Consider the following 17,357-nt stretch of genomic DNA (forward strand, 5'->3'; position numbering starts at 1 on the left):
ATATTTATTTTTTAAAATAAAATAATAATAATAATGATTATTGCCTGTATACTTAATGATTTTAAGGAATGTTGAGATTTTAGACATTAATTAATGTATGTGCCAATCGTGTGTGTTTATTATTGTGCAAGAGAGACTGAAAGAAATAGCACCTCAACAACGCTCTTCTGTAATTTATTTGGTGAATGACTATGGTGATCATCAACACAAATACTCCAGAAACTATTACGTAGACCTTTGATGCCCTGAATCTCGTCTAACGAATGACTTCCTTTTAGTGCTACATATAGTTTTTTTTCTTGCTTTATTGGTATTCTTACTCTTTTCAATGATTTGCAATCAGCTGCAAACAAAAAGTGTAAACTTGAGGGAAGATCTGGGATTGATACAAGATATTTGCATGCATTGACATGCAACGAACTTAGCTTGGGAAGGAAGCCGAGCCCAGAAGGAAGGCTAGAGAATTTGTTTCCATCTAGATCCAATTCTTCTAGAGCAGACAAACCCCTAAAATCAACACAATTAGTTGCGCGAACAGACAAACCACAATTAGAAAGCTCAAGACGTTTCACTGATACCCATTCAATGAAAGGTGCTGGCAGCCAACATTTCCAATTCAAAACACCTGCTGAAATCAAAGAAGAACTTGGTGGAGCCGAACTGCATCCATGTAATGATAACCTTCTGACATGCTTTAATTGTCCAAATGAAGAGAGAAATTGCTCATTTTCAATCCCATTGGCTAGCAACTCAATTAAGGATTCCATATCACCCATGTGTTCCGGTAATTTTTCAAGTTGTGAACATCCAGAAATATTCAGAGTTTCAAGAGATTTTACATTTCCAATGCTTTCAGGGAGAGTCTTCAGACTCCAAAATCCCTTTAGATTCAAGAAAACGAGGCTCGTCAAATTTCCAATTGATTGATGCACCTCAACTAAACTCGAGCAACCTTCCAGAATTAGTTTCTCTAGACTTGAACTGTGCAAGTCTGGTGTTTTAATAAGGTGCTGAGAATGACTAAGATCAAGGATTTTTAGCTTGTCGAGAATCTGTTATAATAGAGAGAAAAATAATGAAAATTAATCATAGAAAGTCATAACATGTAAATATAAATTATATATGGAAAAATTTTGGGGATTGTAGCATGTTTCGTACCTTTTTTCCTTTCCATAGTTCTTTGAGGTTACTGTACTGCATATCAAGAACAGCTAGATTGTCCAAGGTAAAATCAGATGGAACATATTTCAAAAGACATTCATGCCAACAAATCCACATCAACTCTTTAGAAAGCAGTTTGAAGGATCCGGTGAGATGTACTCCATTGATTTGGAGTAAATTTAAGCATTTCATTTCTGCAAATGATCCTGCGCCAAGTGATTTAGCTTCTGATGCTCTGACATCCAGTGCAAGACCCTCTACAACATCCGTACCCTAAAAAAAAGAAATACAACTTTAATACAATTATTTGTAATAAGTTTGACTAGAAAATACGCATGGCTATGCTTTCGTGTATGCATCGAGCTCTTACCTTCTGGTGGTCAAGTACATTCCATGCATCGTCTTTATTCCAAATTCTGGTCCTTTTTCCAAGAAGCAAGGGAGACGCTTTACAGACGACCTCCCTTCCCATGTCTCGTAATAGATCATGCATGGTTACCATCCTTCCACGTAACTGCTGAAATTGAATCAAAGACCTTTCACGGAGAGTTTCCAAAACAACTTCTGGATTGAGACGGCAACGGGCTCCTAGCACTTTTGCGACGTATTCTTTCTCTATACCAACAAAGAAGCATGCAATATCAAGGAATGCTCTTTGTAGTTCACCATCAAGTGCGTGATAACTTATTAGAAGCTTTCCTTGAATATCTTGGTTTGGAATTCTGCTCAAGTTGTCAATTTCACGTTCCCATCTACCTCTGTTTTTCCTGTACAGAAGAGCTCCTATAACCTTAAGAGCTAAAGGAAGTCCTCCACAGAAATCAACGGCTTTCTTTGAAAGCTCAATATAATCTTTTGCTGGCTTGGAGTCCTTAAAAGCATGCCTGCTGAAAAGCTGAAGGGACTCGTCTGGTTTCAATTCTTCGATCTGATATGTTTGATCTGCTTCACGAAGAAGATTTGAATCTCTTGTTGTAATAATTACTCTACTTCTGGGACCAAACCAACTTCGATCTCCCATCAATGCATTTAGCTGGTCCAGATGAGCCAAATCATCAGCAACAACAAGAACTCTTTTGCGACGAAGTCGATCTTTGATCATAACCTTTCCTCTATCAACACAATCAAAGTTCGCAACATCCTGTTTTAAAATATCGCGAAGAAGTTGCTTTTGTAAAGGAACAAGACCATTGAATTGTTTTGATGTTTCATTGATATTCGAAAGAAAGCAGCTTCCCTCGAATCTATAGCAGAGTTGATTAAATACAACTTTTGCTATAGTTGTCTTTCCTATTCCTGGCATCCCATGTATGCCCACAATGCGTACATCATCTGTTGCAGTACTTACAAAGTCATAAATATTGCGAGCAAGCCGATCCATACCTACGAGGTGCTCAGGAACATATAAGCACTCGCGACGTAATTTATTCAACACATCCTTGATAATCCCTTTGATAAATTTTGTTTCATGCCTGCTCACGGAAAAAAAGCAAGTCATCGATAGCAAGTCAATTAAGTATGCTAAAAAGAAATATTTTATTACTTCACATTGAAAAATGTAATGTAAAATTACTCCATAAACGTGTGCAAGTGTATCTTAGAGAGAGAAGGAATACCCATTTGCCATATCATTGAGACTCCATCCAGATAGGTTTCCGGCATCCTCAAGAGCTTTTCTCCACTCCTTCACCAACTTCTCTTCAAAACGCTCTTCATGCTTATCAAATGGCTCTGCAAAACTGCCAGTCTGTTTTCTCACATCTGAAGGATCAATGTCATAGAATATAGGAAGAACAATCTGACCGGTTTTCTTCCTTTTGCACTTCAGAATCTCTACAAGTTCATTGAGACACCATCTAGAAGAAGCATATCCTTTTGAGAAGACAACTATGGATATCTTTGATTCTCGAATTGCCTCGAGAAGATGCTCGGAGATTTCTTCTCCTCTAGGAAGTTCATCATCATCTCGAAAAGTGTGGATTCCTGCTTGGACTAAGGCAGTATATAGATGATCTACAAATGTCTTGCGGGTATCTTCTCCTCTAAAACTCAAGAAGACATCATAGGCCCCTTCTGGTCTAGAATGAGAAGACTCTGGCTCTGTCATTTCAGCTGCAGAATTTAAGGAACAATCAATTAGCAATTGCTGATACATGTGAAGTGATCATCGAAGATAATACAGCAATTAATCTTAATAATGAGAGAGCATTAGACAACAGCAACTGCAGTTAAACATGAAACAAGCAAAGCTTTCACATTATTGTTATTGGTAGAAGACATGAAATTAAAACAAGAAAGAAGCAAAGAAGAGTTAGCCATATATACCTCTGTATAACAAAGAGTTAGCTATGAAATTGCAGCAATCGGAGAGAGAAGTTTTGCAACAGAAGTTATTGAATCGGAGAAATGGGGTGTTCAAATCGAATCAGCAGGTTCATGTATATATAGACAAACACGTCTGCCTTTGCTGGCTTTATTTATTGCGAGTATCGGTTAGAAAGTATGTTTCCTTGCAAATTATTAGCAATGCAATAATTGTCAAAGAATAACTTTCGTGGTGGTTGCTGATATTGGAGTATGAGTGTTATTTGGAGTGCGGTTGAATTGATTTTCTGAAATAATATCCACATGGTATTCACACGATACCAAGGGACGAAAAGATATCTTTATTTGGGATGTTTGTCGATATTTGGGATTTTTTTCCCACATTTATCTTTATTTTCCACATCTGAAATATTTTTTCCATGAAGCAGCTGCGCGCATGCCAAGAAAATGAGAAAATACAAAAGGAAAAGAAGAGAAATTCTTGAAGCTTGGGACTTTAGTGCTCGCCTACGAAAGTTGAAAATCATACTCCAGGTTTATTACCAGGAAATTTCCAATTTTTATATACGATCTTATCATTAATTGTATATCATGTCTTTTATCAATTTTTTTTCAAACATAGTTTATACTATAAAATAAGCTATTATTCAATATTGATGATCAATAAAACAGATTTTGCTTCAACACACCTTCTATCAATGGGCCATATGATTTTGCAAATTTGATGCAGTGGAGACTCATGACATGTGTACTGCAAACTAACAAGTTTTTTTTTTACATAAAATAAATAATTTTGAAGGATATAATAGAAAAAGAAAATGATTTTAATTAAGTCAAAATATACAACCTCGTTTCATGTATTTTAATTTTATCAATTTTATTTTAAACATAATTTATATTATAAAATAAATCATTATTCAATATTGATATTAAATGATAAATCTTGATGATTAAAAATAAATTTTGCATAATGTGCACATGATTTCTTATTCTTGTGATCAATTCATCCCAAAGCGAGGTTTAACGGTAAGCCTCAAGAAACCTTATTTTGTTATTTTGAATTGAAATTAATTTACAAAAAAATATCCATCATCTTTTTAATCTGTTAATCACTGCCTTGTGTGTAATTTTTTTTTTGTTACCTTTTTTTTTTTTTCAAAATATACAATCTGTTAATTTACTAAAACGTTGAAAACAAGCGTATCATGAAATGACATGAAATTTCGTGCACGCTAGGGGTAATAAAAAATATGAAAATGAGGAGATTAGTGATGATTTCAATTATCGAATAATTACACAAAATCTTCTCTTTTATTGAAAAAAAATAAAATTCGGTGGCCAAAAATGAAAATAGGTAAAGACCAAATATCCCCTGGCCAAAAATGTTTCTTTTTGGTTTTTTTAAGATTAATTGGTTTTAAATTGCTTTTTTAAATTTTTTTTATCATCTTAACTATTCATTCTAAAAGAGTTATATAATATTTTTATTATTTGGTTCAGGAGAGACTCTTTAATTATATATAAAACCTAGCAATAATTTTAAGGAAGAAATTCTACATTGTAATTAAATTTTCAGAAGTTCTTACAAAGAGATTCTATTTCTCTTTCTTGTTCTCTAATTTTTTCATCTTTTATATTTATTAAAATATATTTTATTTTATTTTATTATTAAAAGATATTAAAAATATTTGACTTCATTCTATTCTTCGAACTTCTTTACTAGATATATTCAAACTAATTTTTATTTTCTTATTACTATCATCTAATTTTTTATTGCTATGTATATCAGAAAAATAATATTTTTATTAATTTATATTAGATTTTTTTTTCTAATAAACTCAAAGTATATAATGTTTACTTATTGAAATTATAATATGTTTAAAGGTAATTGAAAAATCTCAATTTAGATATACCGTCCACGCGTTAACATTAATGAGGTCCAACAAGTTGATAATTTAACATGTGGGATCTGATGAGCTGGAGGATGTCCTCACTAAGCGTCTCGAACCGTTCTTCTCTCTTTGCTTTTACTGTAACAATCTATTAAGAGCAGTGTAAAACGTGGAAAACATGGGTATCGTGAAGTTTCGTGCATGCTATTATTTATTAGCAAACATACTCAAACCCAGTAAATATATTTTTTCTTTACTAGTTATTTTTAGTTTTTTATTTGATTTTACTAGTTATTTTCGATTTATTTAGCTATTATATACATAGTTGATGTTTTATTTTTTAAAACAATTTTAAAAATAATTGAATTTTTTTACAATTTAAAATTAGAATTTTAGGAATTGAAGAACTCCAATTCTTTTAGCTTTCTTGCAAATATTTTGCAATTAAAGCAGTCCAGTCCATGACAGTTTTTCTAATAATATATGGAGAAACAACAAGGAATTTGGAGTGGTAATTTCATGGTCGTGGCAACAACTGGGTCCACGCGCTAACATTATCGATGCGGATGAGACTCATGACATGTGGACAGGCTACAGTATTCCACTTGCTAAATGGCAGCACTGAAAAAACACGATAACTCCATTTCTCAAGCGTGTACTGGAATACATTTATATAAACTAATACAACTAAAAAATAATCCTTAAATTAACACAATTGTATAATACACACAAATATTACCAAATTTCATTTTTCTTCCCCGTGTACCTGTTTCAAAATATATTTTGAAAATAAATATAAATATTATTTTAATATATTTTTTTAAAAAAAAAACACTTAAAAACAACCTTAAACATATTCAAATGGGGAAGGAATTTTCCTCTCTTTCTTTCTTTCTTTAATTATATATTCAAATGGGGTGTTTGCTATTTTCATAGAGGACGCCATGTAAAGAAGGGAAAGGGAACAAGAAAGATGGGGGTTGTTTCCTTTTGCTCCTTTTTTTTATTTTTATTTTTTATTTCTCATTTTATATTTTTTATTTTAAAAAAACTCTAATTCTTTTAGCTTTCTTGCAAAGACTTTGCAATTAAATCAGTCAATGACAGTTTTTCTAATAATATACAGAGAAAGAACAAGGAAATTCCTTCGTAAATTGCTAGGCATTTTGAGCGGTAATTGCTCGGTTAAGTCTATAATCTGCCTCAATTTTACAAGCAAAGAAAATGAGGCTAAATCAACCGTAATTGTTTTTTCGATACCCAGTCATGGGTCATGATTTTCTAAAAAAAATTTATTTAAAAACCATCAAATTATTTTTAAATTTTTTTTAAAATAAGCCCATTAAAATAATTTAAAAATATCTAAAAATATTAATTTAAAGTAAATAAAAAAATAAAAAAATTTAAATTTTTTAAATATTTTTATAACACAAAAACAAATAGCATCTAGCATCTACTAACATGATAAAAAAAATAAAAGGAAATTGAGAAAGTATGTTTTATTACAAATTATTAGCAATGCAATAGTTGTCAAAGATAATAATAATAATAATAATAAAATTTTATTTTGTATGTTTATTTTAAAAAGAGTACTAAATAAAATGTTATTTTACCATTTTTATTATCTTACATATCTTATAAAGATACTAAAATAAGATTTAATAGTTTTTTTTACTAGTTTTGTTTTCCAATAATTTTTGTTAGATATATGTTTCTTGGTTTTTTATAAAATTATCGTAATTTCATAACATATATCACTGTTAGTTTATTCTCTTTTTATTTTCTGGTGGCATGTATTTTTTTGGTTTAACTTCAAACAATTGAATACAATTATTTAGTTGATATTAATTTATGGTATACAATTACCTATAGATTATAATTATCTTGAATAGTCACAATATCAACTAATTCAATATCAACTAATTATCTTGCTTAATTCATGCATGTACTCATTACTTCAATTATTTTAGATTGCTAAGGGTGTTTTTCTTATTTTACAGTTTAATCTCCTTTGTTTGAATCTTATCTAATTTATAAATAAATTGTGATAAATCGATCATGATGTTGGAAATGGAAGTGCTAGAAAGATCACTGGGAGAAGACAGCCAGTGATATAATTTTTTTTTTTTATATCTGTTGATGAATTGTAAAAATAATTGATTTTTTTTTTACAATTTAAAATTATAATTTTATAAATTAAAAAACTGTAATTCTCTTAGCTTTCTTGCAAATACTTTGCAATTATTGAAAGAATTAAATTACAACTGAAATTGCTTGAGTAAAACTGTGTTTACTCAGCCATATATATACACGTAAAGTCTGTTACAATGAGAACTCTTTATAAGAGTTGTAGTTGCAGAGGGATGGGAATTGCAGAGACAGGAACAAATAGAGAACTGGGAACATTGAAACTCTAGGATAAAGATATCAGTGTTTATCGTCAATCTTAATATTGTGAACTTTATCCTTATCATTCCCCTGTAAACTGGCAGGGACATCTGTCACAGAAAGTTTATCCTGGAGGTAACAGAACCGATCAGCCGTGTGTCCCTTGGTAAAAATATCTGCAGGTTGCAGAGAGGTGGGAACATGTTGAAGTAGTATATCTTTATTTGCCACCTTTTCTCTGACAAAGTGGTAATCCACTTCAATGTGTTTCGATCGGGCATGGAAAATAGGATTGGAGGCAAGAGCAAAGGCACTTATATTGTCACACCATACGACTGGAGCAGAAGCAAGAGAAACCTGCAACTCACGCAACAACATTCTTAGCCAATACACCTCAGCTGTAACTAGAGCTAAACACCTGTATTCAGCTTCAGTACTGGATTTTGACACTACAGGTTGTTTCTTAGCAGACCAAGATATGAGATTGGACCCAACAAAAACACCATAGCCACAGGTGGAGCGTCTGTCGTCAGGATCACCGGCCCAATCAGAGTCACAATAGGCATTGATTGCAAAGGAACCAGGTCTGTAGAAGAGACCATAATCAAGTGTTTGTTTTAAGTATCGTAGCACGCGTTTGGCTGCTGTCCAGTGAGCTGAAGTAGGCGCTTGCATGTGTTGACAGAGTTGATTGACTGAGTATGCAATGTCCGGGCGTGTGAGAGTTACATACTGTAAAGCCCCCACTGTTTGCCTATATTCAGATGGGTCTGGAATACTTTCTCCATCAAACTTGGATAGCTTAGACCCGGAGACACAAGGTGCACGGTATGGGCGGATACCAGTAAGCTGCACACGGTCCAGAAGATCAATTATATACCTTGTTTGTCGAAGATGTAACCCTGAAGAATTACGTATGGCTTCAATTCCCAGAAAATATGTCAACTGACCAAGATCCTTCATAGCAAACTCAAGTTGTAATTGAGATATAAGAGTGGTAATAAAATTCTGATCATTTGAGGTAACCAGAATGTCATCCACGTAAACTAAGAAGAATGCATGGACATTGTCACGATGACAGATAAATAGTGTGGGATCAACTTGTGAACTTTGAAAATCAAGAGCCAAAAGAGCAGTAGACAGTCGATTAAACCAGGCACGGGGAGCTTGTTTCAACTCGTAAAGAGATTTATGAAGCTTACAAACAAATTGGGGGTGTGCAGGATCAACAAATCCTTTGGGTTGTGTCATATAAACTTCCTCTTCTAACACACCATGAAGGAAGGCGTTCGAGACATCAAGTTGACGAATATCCCAGTTGAAAGAAACAGCGATGGCAAGAACCATTCGGACAGTGGAAGGCTTGATGACTGGACTAAATGTGTCAAGAAAATCAACGCCACTTCTTTGTAGATATCCCACAGCAACTAATCTGGCCTTGTGACGTTCAATACTGCCATCAGGTCGCCGTTTGAGTTTAAAAACCCATTTACATGGAACCAAATTCTTACCAGGGGGACGAGAACATAGTGACCATGTATCATTCTGTAACAAGGACTAGAATTCACTGTCCATTGCCGCACGCCACTCAGGAATGGTTACTGCTTCAGCATAGGAACGGGGCTCAACACAAATCAGACCTGCATGCAAAGCTTGAAGGGGGTGACGAGTGGAATATAAATGAAAGTCAGGGAACCTACGAGGCTTATGATGACCAGTCTGTGATCTAGTGATTATTTTGGTGGAAGACTCATGAGTAGATAGGGCACCATTTTGGAGGTTAAGGATGGTATTGTCATGGTGGTCAGAAGAAGGACTAAGAGTTGGTGCACTAGGTATGGGAATGGATTCAGAAGAATCGGGTTGGCCAGAATAGAGAGATGGGAGAGAGGAGGGGAGATGGTATTCATTGGAATTAATAGCTGGAGCAGGATGAATATTATGTAAGGGAAGGTCAGTGAGAACCTGGGTAGGTGAGGAAGTTGCTGGGGGAGGAGAAAAATCAGAGGATGAGGGGAAAATATGTGAAGGAGGAGTGAAGAACGAACCTGGAGACATACCTGAAGAGGAGACGCAGCTGGCAGGATCTGTGATAATGGAGTGTGCAGGAAATTGCTCTTCGTCAAAAATCACATTTCGAGAGATATAGACACGTCTGGAGGAAGGATCTAAACATCGAAATCCTTTGTGATTGGAGCTATAACCAATGAAAATACAAGGCATGCTACGATATGATAATTTATCATTTGTATAAGGACGAAGACATGGAAAACATTGACATCCAAATGCTCGAAAATATGTGAAGTCTGGAGGAAGATGAAAAAGACGTTCATATGGTGAAACATAATCAAGAACTTTAGTAGGTAGTCGATTAATGATAAAGATAGCAGTGAGAAAAGCATCAACCCAAAATTTCTTAGATAAGCCTGATTGAGCTAGAAGAGTAAGTCCCATATCCATAATATGACGATGTTTCCTCTCAGCAAGGCCATTTTGTTGAGAAGTGTGAGGACATGATAGTCGATGAAAAATTCCATTATCCCTTAAAAAATGTTTAAAGATGGTGGAACAATATTCACCACCATTATCACTTTGAAATTGCCGAATTGGGAATTTAAATTGTTTCTCCACTAAAAGCTTGAATTTAACAAATGTAGAATAAACATCAGACTTATGTGAAATAGGAAACATCCAACAAAAATGAGAAAAATCGTCAATAAAAATAACATAATAACGACAACCACTTAATGAAGGTGTGGAATTGGACCAGACATCAGAGTGAATTATTTCTAGGGGAGCAGTGGACTCTCTTGATGAGTCAGAAAAGGGCAATTGTTTAGACTTGCCTAGTTGGCAAGGTGCACAAACTGATGTTTTATTGATGGAATCACTAACTGGAAGAGAAAATTTGGAAATGACACGACGAAGAGTTTCTAGGGAAGGATGGCCTAGGCGACAGTGCCAGATGGAAGTAGGAGCCTTGACACCAACAGTCATTGTGAAAGCATGATATGGTGAAGCAGATAGTTGACGAAGGTTGATCGGATACAATCCATTATCACTTGGTCCCGTCAGGAGCGTGTTCCTCGTCAGGATATCCTTAACAGAAAAATCAGAACCAGTGAGTTCAAAAAGGACATTATTATCCTGACAGAATTTATTGATAGAGAGGAGATGAGCTGATGCTTGAGGACAATAAGCAACATTATTTAAGGCAAGAGTAGTAGAAGAGAGGGTTTTAATGGAAGCATTGCCGGTATGAGATATGTGCAAACCTGTACCGTTACCTACGCCCACAGAAGCATCACCTTCGTAAGGATGAGAAGTTGCAAGATTAGCAATATCTGAAGTAACGTGAATATTAGCACCAGTGTCTGCATACCATTGATGTTGATTTAAATAAGTTGTATTGGCTTCTGCAACCATGGCTGCTAAGTCAGTAGGAGGATGTCGTCCTTGAAAAGAGTAATTCATGCGGTTAAAGCAATCCAAGGCCTGATGGCCCTCTCGTTTGCAGATTTGGCATGGAGATCTGGAACGAGAGTCAGAAGGAGCTGATGAAGATGGACGTGGGAGGTGAGGTAGTGGTTGCCGAAATTGAGAGGAAGCACTACCCGATCCTTTAGATACCCCGGAGAAGCGAGATTTATTACTGCGTGACGAGAACTGATTTTAGCTGCAGGTTTATGTGAGTAAAGAGCATAAGAACCTGCCTCATGGTGAAGAGATTGACTATGAAATTGTTGCATAAGGTCATGGTTCAGTAGTTCTGCATGAAAATCTGAGAATGACATGGATTTCTCTTTGGAGAGGAGCATATACGTAGTGACAAATGAATGAAATGAAGAGTTGAGACCATTGAGAACAGATAATATTAGATCAGAATCATCAATAGGTTTGCCAACAACAGAGAGTTCATCTGCAAGAGTTTTGACTTCATCCAGAAATTTCTGACAAGGCAAGGAGCCTTGCTGTAAAGATTGCAACTTTCGCTTGATAAGAGAAATTCTAGAAGTTGATGGCGCAGCAAAACGTGCACCAAGGGCTTGCCAAGCAAGACGAGAAGTTTCAAGGCCATAAATGGTGGAAACCACCGTAGGAGATAATGAGGAGATAATCCATCCAAGGATTGTTTGGTCCTTATACTGCCAAGCCATATAAGCAGAATTAGTAATACCTTGGATTTTATATTCTTCGCTGGAAAATTGAGGAGGACAAAAATCAGATCCATCAACAACTCCCATGAGACCATAACTCCGAAACAGAGGAAGCAATTGAGCAGTCCAGGCAAGGAAATTAGTTCCATCAAGTTTGATGGAAATAACTTGAGCTGGAAGATGAAATGCAGCGGAAGAAAAATCTGAAGTAGTAGCCATAGGATCGTTGGAAGCGTTAGCTATGAGACGCTCTGATACCATGAAAGAATTAAATTACAACTGAAATTGCTTGAGTAAAACTGTGTTTACTCAGCCATATATATACACGTAAAGTCTGTTACAATGAGAACTCTTTATAAGAGTTGTAGTTGCAGAGGGATGGGAATTGCAGAGACAGGAACAAATAGAGAACTGGGAACATTGAAACTCAATTATATCAATTATATCAGTCAATAATAGTTTTTCTAATAATATACAGAGAAAGAACAGGGAAAGTAAAAAATGCTAAACATTAAGGCGGAAAAAAACAACTTCATTTAAGAAGATCATTATGAAACATTGGATTATATCCTTAATGTGGAACATAATGGTGGGTCCGATTAATTATATCCTTAATGTGGAACATAATCAAGTGATTTATATTTTAATTATTTAAAAAGGGGGGGGGGGACAATAACATAAATCATGAGTTGTCAAAAAAAAAAAGAAAAGAGGTGCCCACAATCTCTTATCCTTATATCCAAATCCAGCGGTTGAGAGATTCACAAATAAAATAAGTTTTTGCTAATAATAATTAATTTTGACAACCGTAATATATTATTAGCAAGTCCCGGATTATATTGCAAAGCTATATGTGGGAGATGGTCATGCCTCATATATAGCATTATGCCTCCTAATTGTTCGTAGCTTGACCCGATCAGATTCCCAGAATATGCTGGACCGTTAGATGAGCATACCGTGTTGTGAGTTCCAAATAAAGTGGACTTCGCGTAGGGGAAAACAGAAGTGGTTTTTTATTTAACACACAGACTTTTTTTATGATTTTTTTTAAAATATTATAATTATACTTATTTCTAGTTATAGTTATTAGTACTTACTTATTCTAAAATAAAAATTCATTTATTTTGTAAATTATTTAATTATTCGATGACCATGTTGCATGTAAATAATAGAGAGTGTCTCTGATTTAATAAGAGATATCACCTTGAAAAAAAACTAATATTTAATTTGTAACATTACAAACTGCATAATTATATATTGACTTACTATGATATATAAATTTATCGTATTATCCCGAGATTTAATTAATTTTAATGTAATTTTTTATAAGTATAATTAAAAAAAAAACTTGTTATGTTAGAGAAGAACAAAACTATATTTATTTTAGAAATTGAAAAACTCTAAAAACTCAATGACAGTTTTTCAATTCAGGTTACGTAGAAAGCACTAGGAAAAACAGCCCTACGTAAATTTCGAGTGAAATTTCCAGTCAAGTCAGCAATAGTAGAGTCAACTTATAATTGGACTAATAAAATAATATATTCAAATCAAGTGAGGGACCAAAACAGTCCCTGGATTTACAATTCATACAAAAGAGTTATACAATATTTTTTATTATCTGGTTCAAGAGAGACTCTTTAATTATATATTAAAACCTAACATTATGTAATTCTAATACTGTATTTTGAATAATTTTAGGGAAGAAATTATAATATAATTGCAATTAAGTTTTTAGAAATATATAATTGTCCATCTCTTTAATTTATAATTAAGTATTTAATTATATAATTGTTTATTTAAGTAACCAACAATTATTTATATGATCAAATGAATTATGGATTTGAGAGATGAATTTTATGTTCCAATATGAATATTTATTACATTCAAAATAAACATTTTTTTACTTGGCCATGAGCTTTTGTATCAAACTGCTAAGCTTTTATTGACTTGAACTAAATTATAAGCTTTATAAAAAACAGGGACTAAGTAAGTGTAGCCAAAGATGCCCACGCTTAGCTTGAAAGGGAAGAACATGCAGGTGGAGAACTGACCTTAATAGCAACTACTTGGCTTTGCCGATGCTTAGCTGTAGGTAATGAGCATGAGGTTATATGATTAACCTGTGGCAAGGATCGGTTTATGGCTCAGGAGGGTTAAAAAAAATTGATTTTTAATTAATGTAAGAATATTTAAAGATATATGATACATGGTTTAATGAACTCATCAGGTAGATTCAACAGCATTGCACTTTTTTGATTTTGTTCCAAGTTTTGCATCCTTTATCTTGAGAGGTGTTTGATTTTGTACAAGTTTTGCATCCTTTATCTTGAGAGGTTAACACGTGTTTGATGGTTCTATTTTTAAATTTAGTTTGTGTTTGGTATTGTGGTAGCTGTTGTTGTGGTTTGAAAAAAATTATTTTTTAAAAATTACTTTTAGTTGAGGTTGGTATGGAAAAATATATGTTTGGTTAAAACTGTGGTTGAAATTGAGGTTGAACAAAAAGTAGTTTAATGTGTTTGGTTAAAAAAATAATTTTCAAATTGAGGTTATAAAATAATATATATATATATATATATATATATATTGATGGTTTTTAATTTAAATATTGTAGATTTAACTACTGTTATTACATCATGAAATAAATAATATTATCAAATATTTTTTATTATTCCATTAAACTATGTGCAATTTCATCACGTACGAAATCTACCAAACAAGGACTATATTTTCCATGGTTTCTTAAGCGCGTAACAACAAAAACTGAATTTTTTGTTACATCATCAAGCAATCATCTTCTAATTTTTTGAATAAAACACAAATAAAAATAAAAAAAATAAAACACAATTTTTTTTACTACGAACAGTGCCAAGTGAATAGAACTATTCGTGTGAACAGTGCCAGGTAAATTAATTTGTTTGGCACTGTTCACTTCAAGAGTGAACAATATCCTTGAAGTGAACAGTGTCTAGATGAATTAATTCACCTGGGAATGACGCATCAACCTTTTAATGGGCCCCACGTATACAGTAATTCATGTTTTATCCATAAGCAACTGCTTTAATTCTTGATAAATAAGTTCCCACTATCATATTCAGTAAATGCAACAAACATGTGATACACACCAAAGTACGCACCTTGAAAGAAATAACAGCGGTATAGAGAGATTTCATCTCTTGATCTGTTCTTCCATTTACCAGCCCCACAAACACCTTTGGATTTTATCATGAAAAATTGCGGTGTTTCAATGTTTGTGGAGACCTCACTCTTCTAACAATTCATCAAGCATTAATAAATGAATAAAGAAATGTCATTTCTTTCACACGCACATATATGTCTCTGATTTCCTATGTTATGGTGGTGGTTGGTTGGTTTGATATTTAGATGTCTAAGGGAATTGTTTGCAATAGATCCAGTAAATTACAAGCTAGCGATTTGTGGAAGTGATGTACTCAGAGAATTTTCTTCCCCTGGGAAGAGTGGAAGCTTCTTTTATCTAACTCAAGATGATCATTTCATGATCAAACCAGTGGGAGATCAAAAGGTATAATCACGATGGTGCAGTTTTCATTTAGATGTTCTTTCTACATAATGTATAATCACATTCTAATTATTGTTCATAATGCAATGTAATTCCTGGCATCCATAAACGCTTTGACTTGAAAGGTTCTTTTCATGGACGCACGACCGACAAGCTTGAGGGTGAAATTGATAAAACAACCATGCTTAAGGACCTCGATCTAAACTTTGTATTTCACTTGGAACAGTCATGGTTTAATGAACTCATGAGGTAGATTCCATCTTGTTCCTTGGTGAGGCACTAATCTTGAGAGGTTAACATGTGTTTGTCTTCTGTTCTTTCTTTCCCAGTCAAATTTACAAGAACTGTGAATTCTTAGAAGCAGAGAGAATTATGGATTATAGTCTTCTAATTGGTCTTCACTTCTGTGATGATTACTTTAGCGAGGAGATGATGTCCCCAAATGTCAAGCATTTTGGTAAATTTCTTTTATCTTGTAATTCTGCTACCTTAAAAATTTACAACAATCGACCTTGAGGTAATTTGGTTTTGTGTTTCTGTATCAGAAAAAAGAAATTCACATCATGAGAAAACATTGAGTGATTATTGTCATTGTTATCACATTTTGTTCTTCGTTTTGTTACTTTGAATTTTGGTGATTGTGTGATGCAATGTCAAGATTTTATTTGGTGCTGCATGCTTGTAGTACTCATATGAAATCTATTCCAGCTGGAAGAGCCGAGCGTGTAATGAGGACTACTGAAATGGATCAGTGCATGGGGGGTGGAAGTAACACTTTAACACCTTCACATAATGGTAATGAGATCTTCGATGTAGTTCTTCACTTTGGTATCATTAACATCCTCCAGGATTATGAGCATGCATATAACTATGGAGAAAGTCTCAAGGGATTTGTTGAGCAATCTGAAGAGTGAAGGCAGGCAACTAGAGCAATGTGTTTTCTTTTGTTTTTAGCAAGCCAGGAGCATAGAAAGTAGAGAAATGGTTGCAGAACTAGGGAGGGATTAGAAAATAACAAAGTGTACAGTCAAAAGTAAATACTTCTACAAACAATGTGGGATTGAGATTGAACAAAATTCTTTTTTATGGCATGCTATTCAACATTTTGAAAAAGATGGTTTGCCATACTGATTGAAAAAGATGGTGAGCGAGACAAAAAAGAAGAAAATATTGAAGGACCACCTTGGCCTCTCTCTTTCTCACTCTCTGATTGAAAATCAAATGGGGTGCTTAATTGTTTTTTCATTGAGTAAGCCATGTAAAGAAGAAAGGGAACAAGAAAGAGGGGGGAGTGTTTCTTTATTTCACTCGTTAAGATAAAGGTAATCCAATTGAAAAAACTAAAATAAGAAAGAACATGTTGAGCACTAACATAAAATCTTAACGAGTCTCTCAATTTTTTATCCTTTTTATTCTAATCTTCATTTCAATTAGCTTATACACACAAATTATTTTTTTGCTCTTAGCTTTTTATTTCACTCTCTAAATTGGAAGTTTTAATTTATGACAATAATATACTTTCACAATTGAAGTGTCTTTTTGCATTCCTTTGAACAATGTCAAGAAAAAAAACAGTACGGCTTTTGTGTTTCTTAGTGCTATTTTCCAACTCAACAAATCTTAGTTACCTAAGAAATAATAATTCAATATTAAGATTATTGAGATTGTGTTTTCAAAATACAAATGGCCTTGAAATTTTAATTTGCTTAGAGTTGAGCATATGAAATGTAGTTGATATAGTCTTTAAAATTGTGTTTCATATAATTAGACCTTTAATTCTTAATTTAGTGATATATACTAGAATTTTACTTGAAACGAAAGACAAAGGTAATCCAATTCAAAAAAACAAGAAAGCACATAAAATCTTTACTATTCTCTCTATTTATTGTTCTC

General features: G+C 33.6%; 1 protein-coding gene and 1 pseudogene across 1 annotated transcript; one reads left to right on the top strand and one right to left on the bottom strand.

The window, feature by feature from the left end:
* Positions 1 to 104: 104 nt before the first annotated feature.
* On the bottom strand, positions 105 to 3,269 carry LOC118045279 (TMV resistance protein N-like). The gene is made up of 4 exons (XM_073406830.1): positions 2,778 to 3,269; positions 1,532 to 2,633; positions 1,159 to 1,434; positions 105 to 1,052 (listed from the first exon to the last, which is right to left on the bottom strand). The coding sequence occupies exons 1-4, from the start codon at positions 3,266 to 3,268 to the stop codon at positions 120 to 122; spliced, it is 2,802 nt and encodes a 933-aa protein (XP_073262931.1). The 5' UTR covers position 3,269; the 3' UTR covers positions 105 to 119.
* A 12,003-nt stretch (positions 3,270 to 15,272) lies between these two features.
* LOC118045273 (phosphatidylinositol 4-phosphate 5-kinase 2-like) lies at positions 15,273 to 16,378 on the top strand (annotated as a pseudogene).
* Positions 16,379 to 17,357: the final 979 nt, after the last annotated feature.

Source organism: Populus alba, chromosome 19 (assembly GCF_005239225.2).
Source record: "Populus alba chromosome 19, ASM523922v2, whole genome shotgun sequence".
Classification (NCBI taxonomy): Eukaryota; Viridiplantae; Streptophyta; class Magnoliopsida; order Malpighiales; family Salicaceae; genus Populus; species Populus alba.